The sequence below is a fragment of the Musca vetustissima genome, unplaced genomic scaffold (assembly GCF_032173495.1).
Source record: "Musca vetustissima isolate MV318-11 ecotype Yass unplaced genomic scaffold, APGP_CSIRO_Mvet_v1 utg17027, whole genome shotgun sequence".
NCBI lineage: Eukaryota > Metazoa > Arthropoda > Insecta > Diptera > Muscidae > Musca > Musca vetustissima.
Genome location: NW_026886063.1, coordinates 59,788 through 73,925, shown reverse-complemented (window position 1 = coordinate 73,925; position 14,138 = coordinate 59,788). Strand labels below are relative to the sequence as shown.

Below are 14,138 nucleotides of genomic sequence, written 5' to 3'. Positions count from 1 at the left end.
GTGTAGGATTGGTGTATGTAGGAGCGTATGGGAATTGGTACTGCTATGTACTAAATTTAGTACGATTTGATTTGTGGGTGACCCGAAAGAGTTGGAATCCTGATATTTTGATTTATGAACGCTGTGGAAGTGTAGAATTGAGGTGTGTAGGAAGTTTTGGAAATTCGTAATACTGTGTACTAAATTTGGTACAATTTGAATTGTGGGTGTACCGAAAAGTTTAAATCCTGAAACTTGGATTTAGGATCACTGAGAGGGTGTTGTTTGGGTTAAGATGGAAGGTTTTGAAATTCATACTGCTGTGTACTAAATTTGGTACAATTTGAATTGTGGGTGAACCGATAGAGTTTGAATCCTGAAACATGGATTTAGGATCACTGCGGGGGTGTAGGATTGGGGTATGTAGGAAGTTTTGGAAATACGTATTACTGAGTACTTAATTTGGTACAATTTGAATTGTGGGTCGACCGATAAAGTTGGAATCCTGAAACTTGAATGTACAAAATTTAATACTATTTGGATTTGTTTGAACCGATAAGTCTGGAATACTGAAATTGAAGAAATAAGCTTTTCATTGGATTATATGGTTATAAGATTTCTGTTGGATGGTTGAGGTGGGTACTTATGGACGTTTATATTAATGTGTCTTAAATGGAAGTAAATTTGGTAAAATTCGGATTTAGAGGTCGAATCATGAAATTTGGTACTTAATGGTTCTTAAAGATACTACTAAAAGTGATACAAATTGGATTTAGGTGAACCGATAGAATTCTGAAATTTGAAATTTGGTATGTTGGAATTAAGATTGGGGTATGTGGGAATTCGTAATTATGATTTTTATACCCTTCACCACACTGTGGTACAGGGTATTATGTCTTTGTGCATATGTTTGTAACAGCAAAAATAATCGAGATAGACCCATGGTTCCTTTTGAGAATATGCATAGAATCACTTTCTAAGTCGATTTATGCATGTCCGTCCGTCCGTCTGTCTGTCTGTCTGTGCATGTTAAATTGTAAACAAAGTACAGGTCGCATTTATGATCCGAATTGGATGAAATTTGGCATAGGTCACTTATTCGGCCCAAGGACGAACCCTATTGAAATTGGGAAGAATCGGTTTAGATTTAGATATAGCTCCCATATATATATTTTACCGATTTAATGTAAACGGTCCCTATATATCTCTCGATTTGCACGAAATTTGGTACAGCCTAATCATTTAGTTCTAGAATGATGTGTGCCAAGTTTCGTGAAAATCGGTCCAGATTTAGATATAGCTCCCATATATAGTTTCGTCCGATTTCATGTAAATGGTGCACCAAAGTCCCTTTATATCCTTCGATTTGCACGAAATTTGGCATAATGTACTGAATTGAGCCTAGAGTGATGTCTGCCAAGTTTCGAGAAAATCGGTCCAGATTTAGATATAGCTCCCATATATAGTTTCGTCCGATTTCATATAAATGGTGCCCCAAAGTCCCTATATATCTTTTGATTTGCACGAAATTTGGCATAACGTACTGGCATAACGTAGGTCAAGATTTACATATAGCTCCCATATATAGTTTCGTCCGATTTCATGTAAATGGTGCACCAAAGTCGCTATATATCATTCGATTTGCACGAAATTTGGCATAACGTACTGAATTGAGTCTAGAATGATGTCTGCCAAGTTTCGAGAAAATCAGTCCAGATTTCTATATAGCTCCCACATATAGTTTCGTCCGATTTCATGTAAATGTTGCACCAAAGTCCCTATATATATTTCGTTTTGCACAAAATTTGGCATAACGTACTGAATTGAGCCTAGAGTGATGTCTGCGTTGTTTCGTGAAAATCGGTCCAGATTTAGATATAGCTCCCTTTTATTATAGATTGATTTTAAGTAATTGACGCACAAGGAACCAATAGGAACAAAACGTTCTGAAATTAGTATAACCTATCCTGTGACAAGTTTGTTTGAAATCGCTTAATATTTGGATAACGCTTCCATATATATTTTCGCCCGATTTCAAGTAAATTTGGCATCAAACTCCTCATGTTAGTCAGTTTGACATCAAATTTTGCACAACCTCCAAATTTGAGCATAGAATTATGTAGTTGCGTTTTCTAGAAGTACAGACATAGCCCAACGGATGACCCATTTATATTTGTTTGAAGTCGATTTACATACTTTATGGATAGATCTACGTAGATTAACATTTAGATAAATATCACATATTTTATTTCATCCAATTTCATGCTAATAGTCCTGTTTAATATAACCATAGTGGTGAAGGGTATCATATAGTCGGCCCCGTCCGACTTTACTACTTTCCTTACTGGTTTTCTTCTTGAAAATATATCAAACACATCTAGTTATAATTTATGCATATTTCTCTACAAAAAAAATTAATAATTTTCCCACCCCTATTAAAAACAAATCATTTTCCAATTGTATATAATATTTAGCCTTAATTAGAAAATAATATAATACAAATGTTGATAAATTCAAATTTCTACCCACGTAAATATTGAGCTCATTAGCATTTTCAAAATATTCCAATTTTAAACGAAAAACGTGAAATGTCGAAAAAATTCCTAACAATTTTGTTCCTTATTTATTACTTCTATGTTGTTATAACGGTAAGGATTTTTCCTTCCAATTTTAATATTAATAAATTTTCCAAAATCTCCCCTCTCCTTCGCACAGATTGCCAAGCGTACCTCTAAGCTACAATTTTTTTCGTATGACTGCATCAACATAACCTCACACGTTCAAGTATTCGACTGTGTTTTCGATAAGGAGGCCAATAATCGTTTCATCTTTAGCGAACGTTTGATGCTGACACGGGATATGAATCGAAATTTTGAAATGCATTTATGGATCAGGGTTAAGCCATTGTTGGCCAAGAAGCCGCTGCAATTTCTCGATGTGAAATTTAATGTGTGCGAATTTTTGGATCAACCATTGCAGGTGCAGTTGTTGAGGGGACTGTTGATTGAGTTATTCCGTTCCAGCAATATACCATTGACGTGTCCTTTTAAGGGGGTGGGTATTTAATAATAGTAGAGTATTTTTAAAGGACTCTTTATTTCTATTTTTTCAGAATTTCTTATATCAAATGAATAATTTCTCATTTACCGATGCCTATTTTCCTCCCTACACCCCGGCATTGAATTTCACCTTTCAAATGGAATTTTTCGATAAGAAAACCATGTTTGCTATAACTAAGATATCAGGGGATATTACACCATTGCGTTAAGCGGAAGGAGGCAACTGTTTCGGAATAAAAATTATTAAGAATATTATTTCACTATTTTTTTCTATAAATAAAATAACTCAAGAATTTATTTTTTAGAACCTGGGGAATCCTTAAAACCTTGGGAATTTTCTGTTATAGAAAATAATTGTTCTCATTTTTATACCCTTCACCACACTGTGGTACAGGGTATTATGTCTTTGTGCATATGTTTGTAACAGGCAAAAATAATCGAGATAGACCCATGGTTCCTTTTGAGAATATGCATAGAATCACATTCTAAGTCGATTTATGCATGTCCGTCCGTCTGTCTGTCTGTGCATGTTAAATTGTAAACAAAGTACAGGTCGCATTTATGATCCGAATTGGATGAAATTTGGCATAGGTCACTTATTCGGCCCAAGGACGAACCCTATTGATTGGGAAGAATCGGTTCAGATTTAGATATAGCTCCCACATATATTTTACCGATTTAATGTAAACGGTCCCTATATATCTCTCGATTTGCACGAAATTTGGTACAGCCTAATCATTTAGTTCTAGAATGATATGTGCCAAGTTTCGTGAAAATCGGTCCAGATTTAGATATAGCTCCCATATATAGTTTCGTCCGATTTCATGTAAATGGTGCACCAAAGTCCCTTTATATCCTTCGATTTGCACGAAATTTGGCATAATGTACTGAATTGAGCCTAGAGTGATGTCTGCGAAGTTTCGAGAAAATCGGTCCAGATTTAGATATAGCTCCCATATATAGTTTCGTCCGATTTCGTGTAAATGGTGCACCAAAGTCGCTATATATCCTTCGATTTGCACGAAATCTGGCATAACGTACTGAATTGAGCCTAGATATAGCTTTAGATATAGCTCCCATATGTAGTTTCGTCCGATTTAAGGTAAAAGGTGCACCAAAGTCCCTATATATCAATCGATTTGCGTGAAATTTAGCATAGAGTACTGAATTAGGTGCAGAATGATGTGTGCCAAGTTTCGATAAAATCGGTTCAGATTTAGATATAGCTCCCATTTATAGTTTCGTCCGATTTAAGGTAAATGGGGCACCAACGTCCCTCTATATCCTTCGATTTGCACGAAATTTTGCATAGAGTACTGAATTAGGTCCAGAATGATAAGTGCCAAGTTTCGAGAAAATCTGATTTAGATATAGCTCCCATATATAGTTTTATCCGATTCTATGTAAATGGTGCGCCAACCTTCTAATGTTTGTCCGATTAACTCGATTTTTTTGCACAACATATCAAGTTGAGACTTGAATAACGTTATTGCGTTTTGTGGAAATTGATGTAGATGCTGTCATAGCTTCCATATGTATTTCGAATGGATGTCTGATTGAAATTAAAATTTTAACAGTGCGGCGACCGAATAGAGTGTATTAATTTTGCTATAGGTCGTTTTTCATAAATGTATCCTATGGTACGAAGATGACTTTAAATCTGCCCGAATGAAATTAAATTTATCATAGGTTGCAGAAAGACTTGCTTATGTTCCTTGGAGGGGATACATATGTACAATATACCCAAAGTGGTGAAGGGTATCATATAGTCGGCCCAGTCCGACTTTACTGCATTCCTTACTGGTTTAAAATGACTCTCCTCTATATTTACCAATAGCAACCGGTGGCGGATACGTTGTGACAGTACGTATACTTACTCTGAAAATAAAATCATACAGAGTCGAAATCGGTGTCGTATACGCATTGATACCACGTATTCGTACGCTGGGCAACTTTAAGAGAATCTGAGCATTTTTGTCTGAACCAAAACGGTCTACCCGAGGAGATATTCAGTTAAATAGAAACTATCTCAATATATTTTCTATTGCCCAACGACACCCAACAATTCAATTGTCCTTTAAGACCATTGTAGATTGCATTCCCATAAAATTCCAGAGCATTCACGGACTTTCCTCGACCATTTGCTGTGCAGTGCAATCACGACCATTAACACTGTCATGGAATGCTTATCAGCGGCAGTTTTACAACTATTTATGCCAAAGCTTCCTTCCCAATGGGTTTCCTTTTAATAGTTTCGTTTTCTTGTATTTCTCCTTTTACTGGTTTTGTTGTTGCAGTACATCTCTCTGGGGCCTAAATTGTTGGCAATTGTTTTTCCCTAAGGCTGTTAAATTGCGATAATGCCAGCGGACAATGCAAATAAGGAACAACGAAATGGGTGAAAATGCACGATATTGAAAATAATTGAAATAAGAAATTGTCCAAAGTTAACCAGGTTGCGTATACGTGGTGTCACAATGTATACGCCACCGATCACTAAGGAGTTTTTTGTGATAGGAAATGGGCCTAAGGAGACATAATTTCCTGTAAAAAATAATCTTCAGAGCTTAAGGAAAGGTTGTTTCTAAAACAGAGGATCCTCATGGCCTGACAATACTTTTTTTCTGTGGACAAAAAACACTTTTCAACAGACAAAAATTTCTTGGGGCCTTTTTCAATAGCCTATTAGTTCCTCATGACCTGAGGAGATTTTTTCTATAGCCTAAAATTTTCTCACGAACTGAGAATACTTTAGTGTATACTTAAAAAACTACCGAGTAGCTGATGAAAACTGAAAAATTTTGTTTAAAGTATCTACACCTTGTAGAAGTCCCGAAAATTTGTATTTGAGGAATGTACGCCTTGTAGAAGTCCCGAAAATTTGTATTTGAAGAATGTACGCCTTGTAGAGGCCCTGAAAGATTGTATTTGAAAAATCTACGCCTTGTAGAGGCCCTGAAAGATTGTATTTGAAAAATCTACGCCTTGTAGAAGTCCCGAAAATTTGTATTTGAAAAATCTACGCCTTGTAGAAGTCCCGAAAAGTTGAATCTGAAAAATCTACGCCTTGTAGAAGTCCCGAAAATTTGTATTTGAAAAATCTACGCCTTGTAGAAGTCCCGAAAATTTGGTTTTAAAAACCTACGCCTTGTAGAGGCCCTGAAAGATTGTATTTGAAAAATCTACGCCTTGTAGAGGCTCTGAAAGATTGTATTTGAAAAATGTACGCCTTAAATAATCTACACCTTGAAGAAGTATCCTGATAAACTGTACTCTAATGAGCCATGTCTTGTAGATCTTCCGAAAATATTTATTTAAATAATCTACGCTTTGTAGAAAACTAATGTAAAAGTTCAAAAAAAATATATTTCAATAATCTACGCCTTGCGGAACACGCGAAATAATATACTTCAGTAATCTACGCCATATTGTAGTCCCGAAAAAGTATATTCCTATAATTATGCCTTGTGGAAGTTCCGAAATAAATATATTTAGAAGTCCTAAAAATGTTTTTTAAATGATCTAGGACTTTCACAACACCCGGAAAAATATATTTCACAAATATACGCCAAGTAGAAGTCCCACAAAAATTTATTTAAAAATGTTATGCCTTGTTAAAGTCCCGAAAATGTTTTTCTATTAATATTATACGTCCTTTCAAAATATTTTTTTTCGCAGATACTGAGGGATTTTTATTATCTATGCGAGAAATACGACATAGAGGTAAGGTATACATAAACCAGTAAGGAAAGTAGTAAAGTCGGACGGGGCCGACTATATAATACCCTTCACCACTTTGGGATTTTCACGAAGCATGTATATGGACTTTGGTGCACCATTTACATAAAATCGGACGAAAATATATATATGGGAGCTATATCTAATCTGAACCGATTTTTCATTTTCAATAGGGTTCGCCTTTGGGCCAAATAAGTGAGCTGTGCCAAATTTCATCCAATTCGGATCATAAATGCTACCTGTACTTTGTTTACAATTTAACATCTACAGACGGACGGACGGCCATGCATAAATCGACTCAGAAAGTGATTCTATGCATATTCTCAAAAGGAACCATGTGTCCATCTCGTATCCTTTTGCCTGTTACAAACATATGCACAAAGACCTAATACCCTGTACCACAGTGTGGTGAAGGGTATACAAATTGACGGCTTCTAGGAATCTTGAAAATGTATTCGTTAAACACACAAGGTCTCTATGAGCCCCGAAAAGCTTTGAAATGCACGCCTTATAAATACCCTAAAAATTTATTTTTATTTTCGTAGTCGCCCTGAAAAATATTCCAGGTATCCTGAAAAATATTCATTCACAGATTCTGAGGAGATTTTTTCCATGTCAAAAATACGACCCTCTCTTTATTTAATTAGGAAACACTATTCTTTCCCAGGGTACGTATACGTGATGTCACAACGTATACGCCACCTATTCCAACTAATAAATTCATAATTATTTAGCAGAACCAGAGCCAGATTTGTCCGATGAAAAAAAATTTTTTGGGGGGGATGCATTTGTGAATAGTCTCTCAGTACTCAGATGCTGATTCTATGGGGTATAAAAATCCACGGCTTCTAAGAATCTTGAAAATATATTCTTCAAACACACAAGGCCTCTATGAGCCCCGAAAACCTTTGAAATGCACGCCTTATAACTACCCTAAAAATGTCTTTTTTAATTTTCTTTGTCGCCCTGAAAAATATTCCAGATATCCTGAAAAATATTCATTCACAGGTTCTGAAGAGATTTTTTCCATGTCAAAAATACGACCCTCTCTTTATTTAATTAGGAAACACTATTCTTTCCCAGGGTACGTATACGTGATGTCACAACGTATACGCCACCTATTCCAACTAATAAATTCATAATTATTTAGCAGAACCAGAGCCAGATTTGTCCGATGGAAAACAAATTTTAGGGGGGTAAGCATTTGCGAATAGTCTCTCATGCTTAGGTACTGATTCTAGGGGAATGAGAAGATACCAATTTTGGGTTTCAATAAAAGCCTTCTCAAACATATTAACTAATAAAATTGTCTCCAGAAATGAGGAGACCATTCTTTTTCCTTGAGAAAAAAATTCATCCATGTCTGAGGAGACATTTTCCGATAGATACAATTTCTTTATGGCCTTGGTAGATATTTTTTCTTAACTTTGAGGGCTGGGAATGTTCTCTGATTTATGGAACATTTTTTAAGAAAACAATATTTTCCGAAGACCTTATTTAACAATTCTTTTCAATTTTACCTCTATGTGTTACTTCGTAATTTTATTTAGTTATCTAACCCAGATAGTGGTATTCACACCACACGATACTTGCGGAAGTAACTAATGACCCGCTGACAAGCTCATGTGAAAGAGAGCCCAAGCGATAGGCGTTAGAATTATTGCGTTAGATTTAACGCAACACAATCTGGGTCAGAACATTAAGAATTTGAATTTGTCACACCATGCTGTGAATTAAAAACCACAACAATAAAAACACCTTAGAACCTCGTTAGCGTTTGACTAGAAAGCCTATTGCGAAATTTTTGCTATAAAAGCAAAATTTCTAGCACCATCAAATCAGTGCAATTTCATTCGATCTTCGCTTTCCAATTCGAAAAAAAAATGTTTCGTTTCCTTCTTGTGGCTTTAATGCTCGGCTATGTTTCCGCAGCTGGTCGTATTATTGGTGGACAATTTGCCACTCCGGGGCAATTCCCCTATCAGGTATCGCTGCAACTCAAGGGTCGCCATCATTGTGGTGGTTCCATAATATCGGAAACCTTTGTTGTTACTGCTGCTCATTGTACCATTGGACAAAATCCCGCTGCAATGAAAGTTATTGTCGGTACCACAGATCTCCAGGCTGGCAGCGGCAAATCTGTGAACGTTGCCCAATTTATAATCCATCCACAATACAACTCCCAAAGTCAAGATTATGATATGTCGCTGATAAAATTGGCGGAGCCATTACAATTGGGTTCCTCAGCAGTGGATAAAATTGAATTGGCCGCTTCGGATGCCAACTTTGCTGCAGACACCTTGGCCACCATAAGTGGCTTTGGAGCCATTAATGGAAATTTACAGTTGCCGAATAAGCTGAAATTTGCCCGTGTTCAATTGTGGTCTCGTGACTTCTGTAATCCACAAAATATTCCCGGTATTACGGATCGGATGATTTGTGCCGGCCATCCTAGTGGACAGGTCAGCTCTTGCCAAGGTGATAGCGGTGGCCCATTGACTGTGGATAATAAACTATTCGGTGTGGTTTCATGGGGCTTTGGTTGCGGTGCTCAGGGTAAACCGGCCATGTACACTTATGTGGGAGCTCTACGTTCGTGGATTAAACAGAATTCAGGAGTTTAAGCAAATAACTTTTGAATTATTTTAACGAAATTTCACATAAATAAATTAATGCAAGCAAGAAAAAAAATTATGTTAAATTTTTTTAGGGCCCATATAAAGCGCGAAATTTTCAAATTATATTTTAATAATTTTTTAAGTCTCTATGGAGACTGGACTTTTAAAAAATATTTTATTGCAGAAATCCTTTAAGGCGTCGAACACCTAAGTCGCTTCCTTTCTCCAATAGCAATAGGTGACGTATAAGTGGTGACACTACGTATACGTAACCTGGGAAGGAATAATTTTATTATTTCAATTAACTCGGTGTGCCCTTAAACGTGGATTTTTTGAGGAAAAATTTCCTGTGCTTTTATAGGACATGGTTTAAAAAAATTTTCCGAGCTCATATAGGGCATGCATTACTAATAAATTACCGAGCTCTTATAAGGCATGGATTTTAAAAGAATATTGTTTCAGGGACATACATAAGGGGTGGACTTTTTAAAGAATGTTTTTAGGGGCTTCAAAGAGAAGTGGATTTTTTTAAACTATTTTTTCGCAGCTCTTAAAAGGCCTGGATTTTTTAATGGACATTTTTCTGAGTTCCCATAAGATGTGGATTTTTTTAAGAATATTTTTCAGGGGCATCATCATCCGGGGCTCTTATAAGGCGTGGATTTTTTAAAGAATATTTTTTCGGGGCTCTTATAAGGCGTGGATTTTTTAAAGAATATTTTTTCGGGGCTCTTATAAGGCGTGGATTTTTTAAAGAATATTTTTTCGGGGCTCTTATAAGGCGTGAATTTTTTAAAGAACATTTTTTCGGGACTCTTATGCATGTCCGTCCGTCCGTCTGTCCGTCTGTCCGTCTGTCTGTCTGTCCATGTATTTTTGTGAACAAAGTACAGGTCGCATTTATGATCCGATTTGGATGAAATTTGGCATAGGTCACTTATTTGGCCCAAGGACGAACCCTATTGAAATTGGGAAAAATCGGTTCGGATTTAGATATAGCTCCCATATATATATATTTAACCGATTTAATGTAAACGGTCCCTATATATCTTTCGATTTGCACGAAATTTGGTACAGCCTAATCATTTAGGTCTAGAATGATGCCTGCCAAGTTTCGTGAAAATCGGTACAGATTTAGATATAGCTCCCATATATAGTTTCGTCCGATTTCATGTAAATGGTGCACCAAAGTCCCTATATATCTTTCGATTTGCACGAAATTTGGCATAACGTACTGAATTAAGTCTAGAGTGATGTCTGCCAAGTTTCAAGAAAATCGGTCCAGATTTAGATATAGCTCCCATATATATTTTTGACCGATTTCATGTAAATGGTGCACCAAAATCCCAATATATCTTTCGATTTGCACGAAATTTGGCATAACGTACTGAATTGAGCCTAGAATGATGCCTGCCAAGTTTAGTGAAAATCGGTCCAGATTTAGATATAGCTCCCATATATAGTTTCGTCCGATTTCATGTAAATGGTGCCCCAAAGTCCCTATATATCCTTCGATTTGCACGAAATTTGGCATAACGTAATGAATTAAGCCTAGAGTGATGTCTGCCAAGTTTCGAGAAAATCGGTCCAGATTTCTATATAGCTCCCATATATAGTTTCGTCCGATTTCATGTAAATGGTGCCCCAAAGTCCCTATATATCTTTCGATTTGCACGAAATTTGGCATAACGTACTGAATTTAGCCTAGAGTGATGTCTGCCTTATAGATTGATTTTAAGTAATTTACGCACCAAGAAACCAATAGGAACAAAACGTTCTGAAATTAGTATAACCTAACCTGTGACAAGTGTGTTTGAAATCGCTTAATATTTGGATAAAGCTTCCATATATATTTTCGCCCGATTTCAAGTAATCAAACTCCTCATGTTAGTCAGATTGACATCAAATTTTGCACAACGTACAAAATTGAGCATAGAATTACGTAGTTGCGTTTTCTAAAAGTACAGGCATAGCCCAACGGATGACCTATTTATATTTGTTTGAAGTGTTGATAATTTATGGACAGATCTAGGTAGATTCACATTTAGATAAATATCACATATTTTATTTCATCCAATTTCATGTTAATAGTCCTGTTTAATATACCCATAGTGGTGAAGGGTATCATATAGTCGGCCCCGTCCGACTTTACTACTTTCCTTACTGGTTTAAAGAATATTTTTTCAAGGTCCCCATAAGGCTTGAATTTTTTAAAGAATGTTTTTCCGGGGCTCCTATAAGGCTTGAATTTTTTAAAGAATATTTTTCCGGGGCTCCTATAAGACTTGGATTTTTTTAAAATATTTTTCCGGGGCTCTTATAAGACGTGGATTTTTAAAAGCATATTTGTATTTCGATTTTATTGGAAGAGACCTTTTGTCTTATTTTGTCTTTGCATTTGTTTTTCTTTTCGCTGCAGATTTCGGCACTGTGGATCCCTCTACTAAGAATGCGGCAATTAGTAGTTTCCCTTCATAGAAATTCATCGTATAATTAAAATTTACAATTGGTGTATATGGAGGTAAAAGGTCTTCGGTTAATATGAAATCCGTCATGTCATATAGAATATTCTGAAAATAGTAGATTTCATTTAAATCCTATTATTTAATAAAAAAATAACTACTCACCGCTTTAATTGGACAATTGCAGGGCAAATTACTCGATGACATCAATTCCATAAATAATTTCTTAATTATCGGTATGCCCTTTACCTGTTTCAAGCCCTCACATATTTCAATTCGCATATTGACAAAGCTACGAATTTTATTATCCTTCGGATATTTAAAGGTTATCAGAATCTCAGTTTCGGCATTTGAATTTAGTTGACGATCCAACATGAAAGCCAAATTAGAGGAATGACGATTTGTGGATAATTTTCGTATACTTGAGTTGATAAATTTCACCGGATATCTATGCTCCACAATTGTCGATCGATGATATTCGACGTTGAAGGAACGTTTTGCTAACTAGGGAAAATACAATTTAAGGTTTTTAGATTATTTTTGATATAATTTACTTTTTTTATAAAACTTACCAAAGGCCTTGGCCAACAAGCCACCAGAATAAAATATCCCATAAATATTTGCAACATTTTTAAAATCGTTTTCACTGTTCCATTGAATGATTTCTATTAATGTGAATTTAGGTTGGATGGTTCGACCAAAAACTGTATTAGTTTTAATAAAACTATAAAATTATGCAGATTGAAAATTTATGATTATTAAAAAAAAAATATTTTAATTAGCGGAATTGAAATGCTCAGATATGTTGTAATCGCATAGGGAAATAGTTTTTAAATGGTTTTTCAAAAATGCTAATGGAAATTTGATAAGTTCGGCTATAACGACACAATCAGCAAAGGCTATAACGAATGAATAGGGAAGTTAATTTTTAAAAATTATTTTCAGGGCTCCTATAAGGTGGGGATTTATATGAAGGCATGGATTTATAAAAAAATATTTCCAGACCTTAAAACAGGCGTGGATTAATTCAAATATATTTTCCAGGCTTCTTGTGCCATATTTTTCAATTTTCAGATTTATTTTTCAGCATATTTCAAATAATACCCTTGCAAGCATATTGTTCACATGGGTGGGAGAATACAGTCTGTTAACCTACTTACAAACATATTTTCTAAAGGGTCAGACGAACCAAAGGGTCATTTTCAAATGGACAGATCTTTTCAAACAATCACACATGCACATACTTACAAACATAATACCCAATTGACATCTAAAGAAACATATTTTTTGCTTTCGAACTCTTTTGTTGGAAATTATTTGAAGCATAAAATTAAATTTTGTGGTTAATTTCGGTAGTTGAGAATTAACAAAATTTAAATGTGATCCGATTTTTATTCATTGCCACCACATGCAAAAACCACACCCAGAAACCCATAATCAAAGAGTTTGAACAATAAAATATGTCTTAATAACAGTTGTCTGTCATGCGGAGAGAGAGGAAATACTGGAAGTGACAGGTTTGGTGGGGGAATAACACTAGAACCCTAAAAATATTCCTTCCGAAAAAATATTCTTTTAAAAATACATGCTTTCCTCCACTTGATATTTCTATCTTATTCGTGGCCTTCCCCTTCCGCGAAAACCATCACCTGGTTCGCTTTTATATGCCTTTTGGGCTGGGACATCTTCATCCATTCTCACAACATGACCTAGCTAACGTAGTCGCTGCAACTCAATACGTCTAACAATGTCGATGTCCGAGAATAGCTGGTACAACTCCTGGTTCATTCGACGGCGATATTCACCGTCAACGCAGATCGGCCCATAGATCTTTCGGAGAAATTTTCTCTCAAACTCTCCAAGAGCTGCCTCATCTGCTTGCTTAAGTACCCATGCTTCAGATCCATATAATAGCACGGGTAGTATCAGCGTCTTGTAGAGTGTGAGTATGGTTTGGCGTGAGGTGGCCTTGTTTCTAAACTGCTTACTCAGACCATAGTAGCGTCTGTTGGCCAGCACTATCCTTCTCCGAATTTCAAAACTGATGTCATCGTTTTATTTATGGCGGTACCACGGTATATAAAATCTATGACTACTTCAAAGCTGTAGTTCTCGAGTTCCACAGTTGGTCCGAGTCTACTGGATGTCTTGTGCGTTGATACCATCACCTTGGTCTTCTCACCGTTTACTGCCAGAACCACTCTTGCAGGCTCCTTCTCAATTTGTTCAAAGGTGGCTGTTACCGCTCTCAATGTTCGACCCATTATGTCGATGTTATCGGC

General features: G+C 36.0%; 2 protein-coding genes across 2 annotated transcripts; both read left to right on the top strand.

The window, feature by feature from the left end:
• Nucleotides 1-2,567: 2,567 nt before the first annotated feature.
• Nucleotides 2,568-3,247, top strand: LOC133333568 (uncharacterized). Its single transcript, XM_061541878.1, has 3 exons — nucleotides 2,568-2,627; nucleotides 2,695-3,033; nucleotides 3,092-3,247. Exons 1-3 carry the CDS (start codon nucleotides 2,568-2,570, stop codon nucleotides 3,245-3,247), a joined length of 555 nt encoding a protein of 184 aa, XP_061397862.1.
• A 5,412-nt stretch (nucleotides 3,248-8,659) lies between these two features.
• Nucleotides 8,660-9,400, top strand: LOC133333567 (trypsin-1-like). Its single transcript, XM_061541877.1, has one exon. It carries the CDS (start codon nucleotides 8,660-8,662, stop codon nucleotides 9,398-9,400), a length of 741 nt encoding a protein of 246 aa, XP_061397861.1.
• The last annotated feature ends 4,738 nt before the right edge of the window (nucleotides 9,401-14,138 follow it).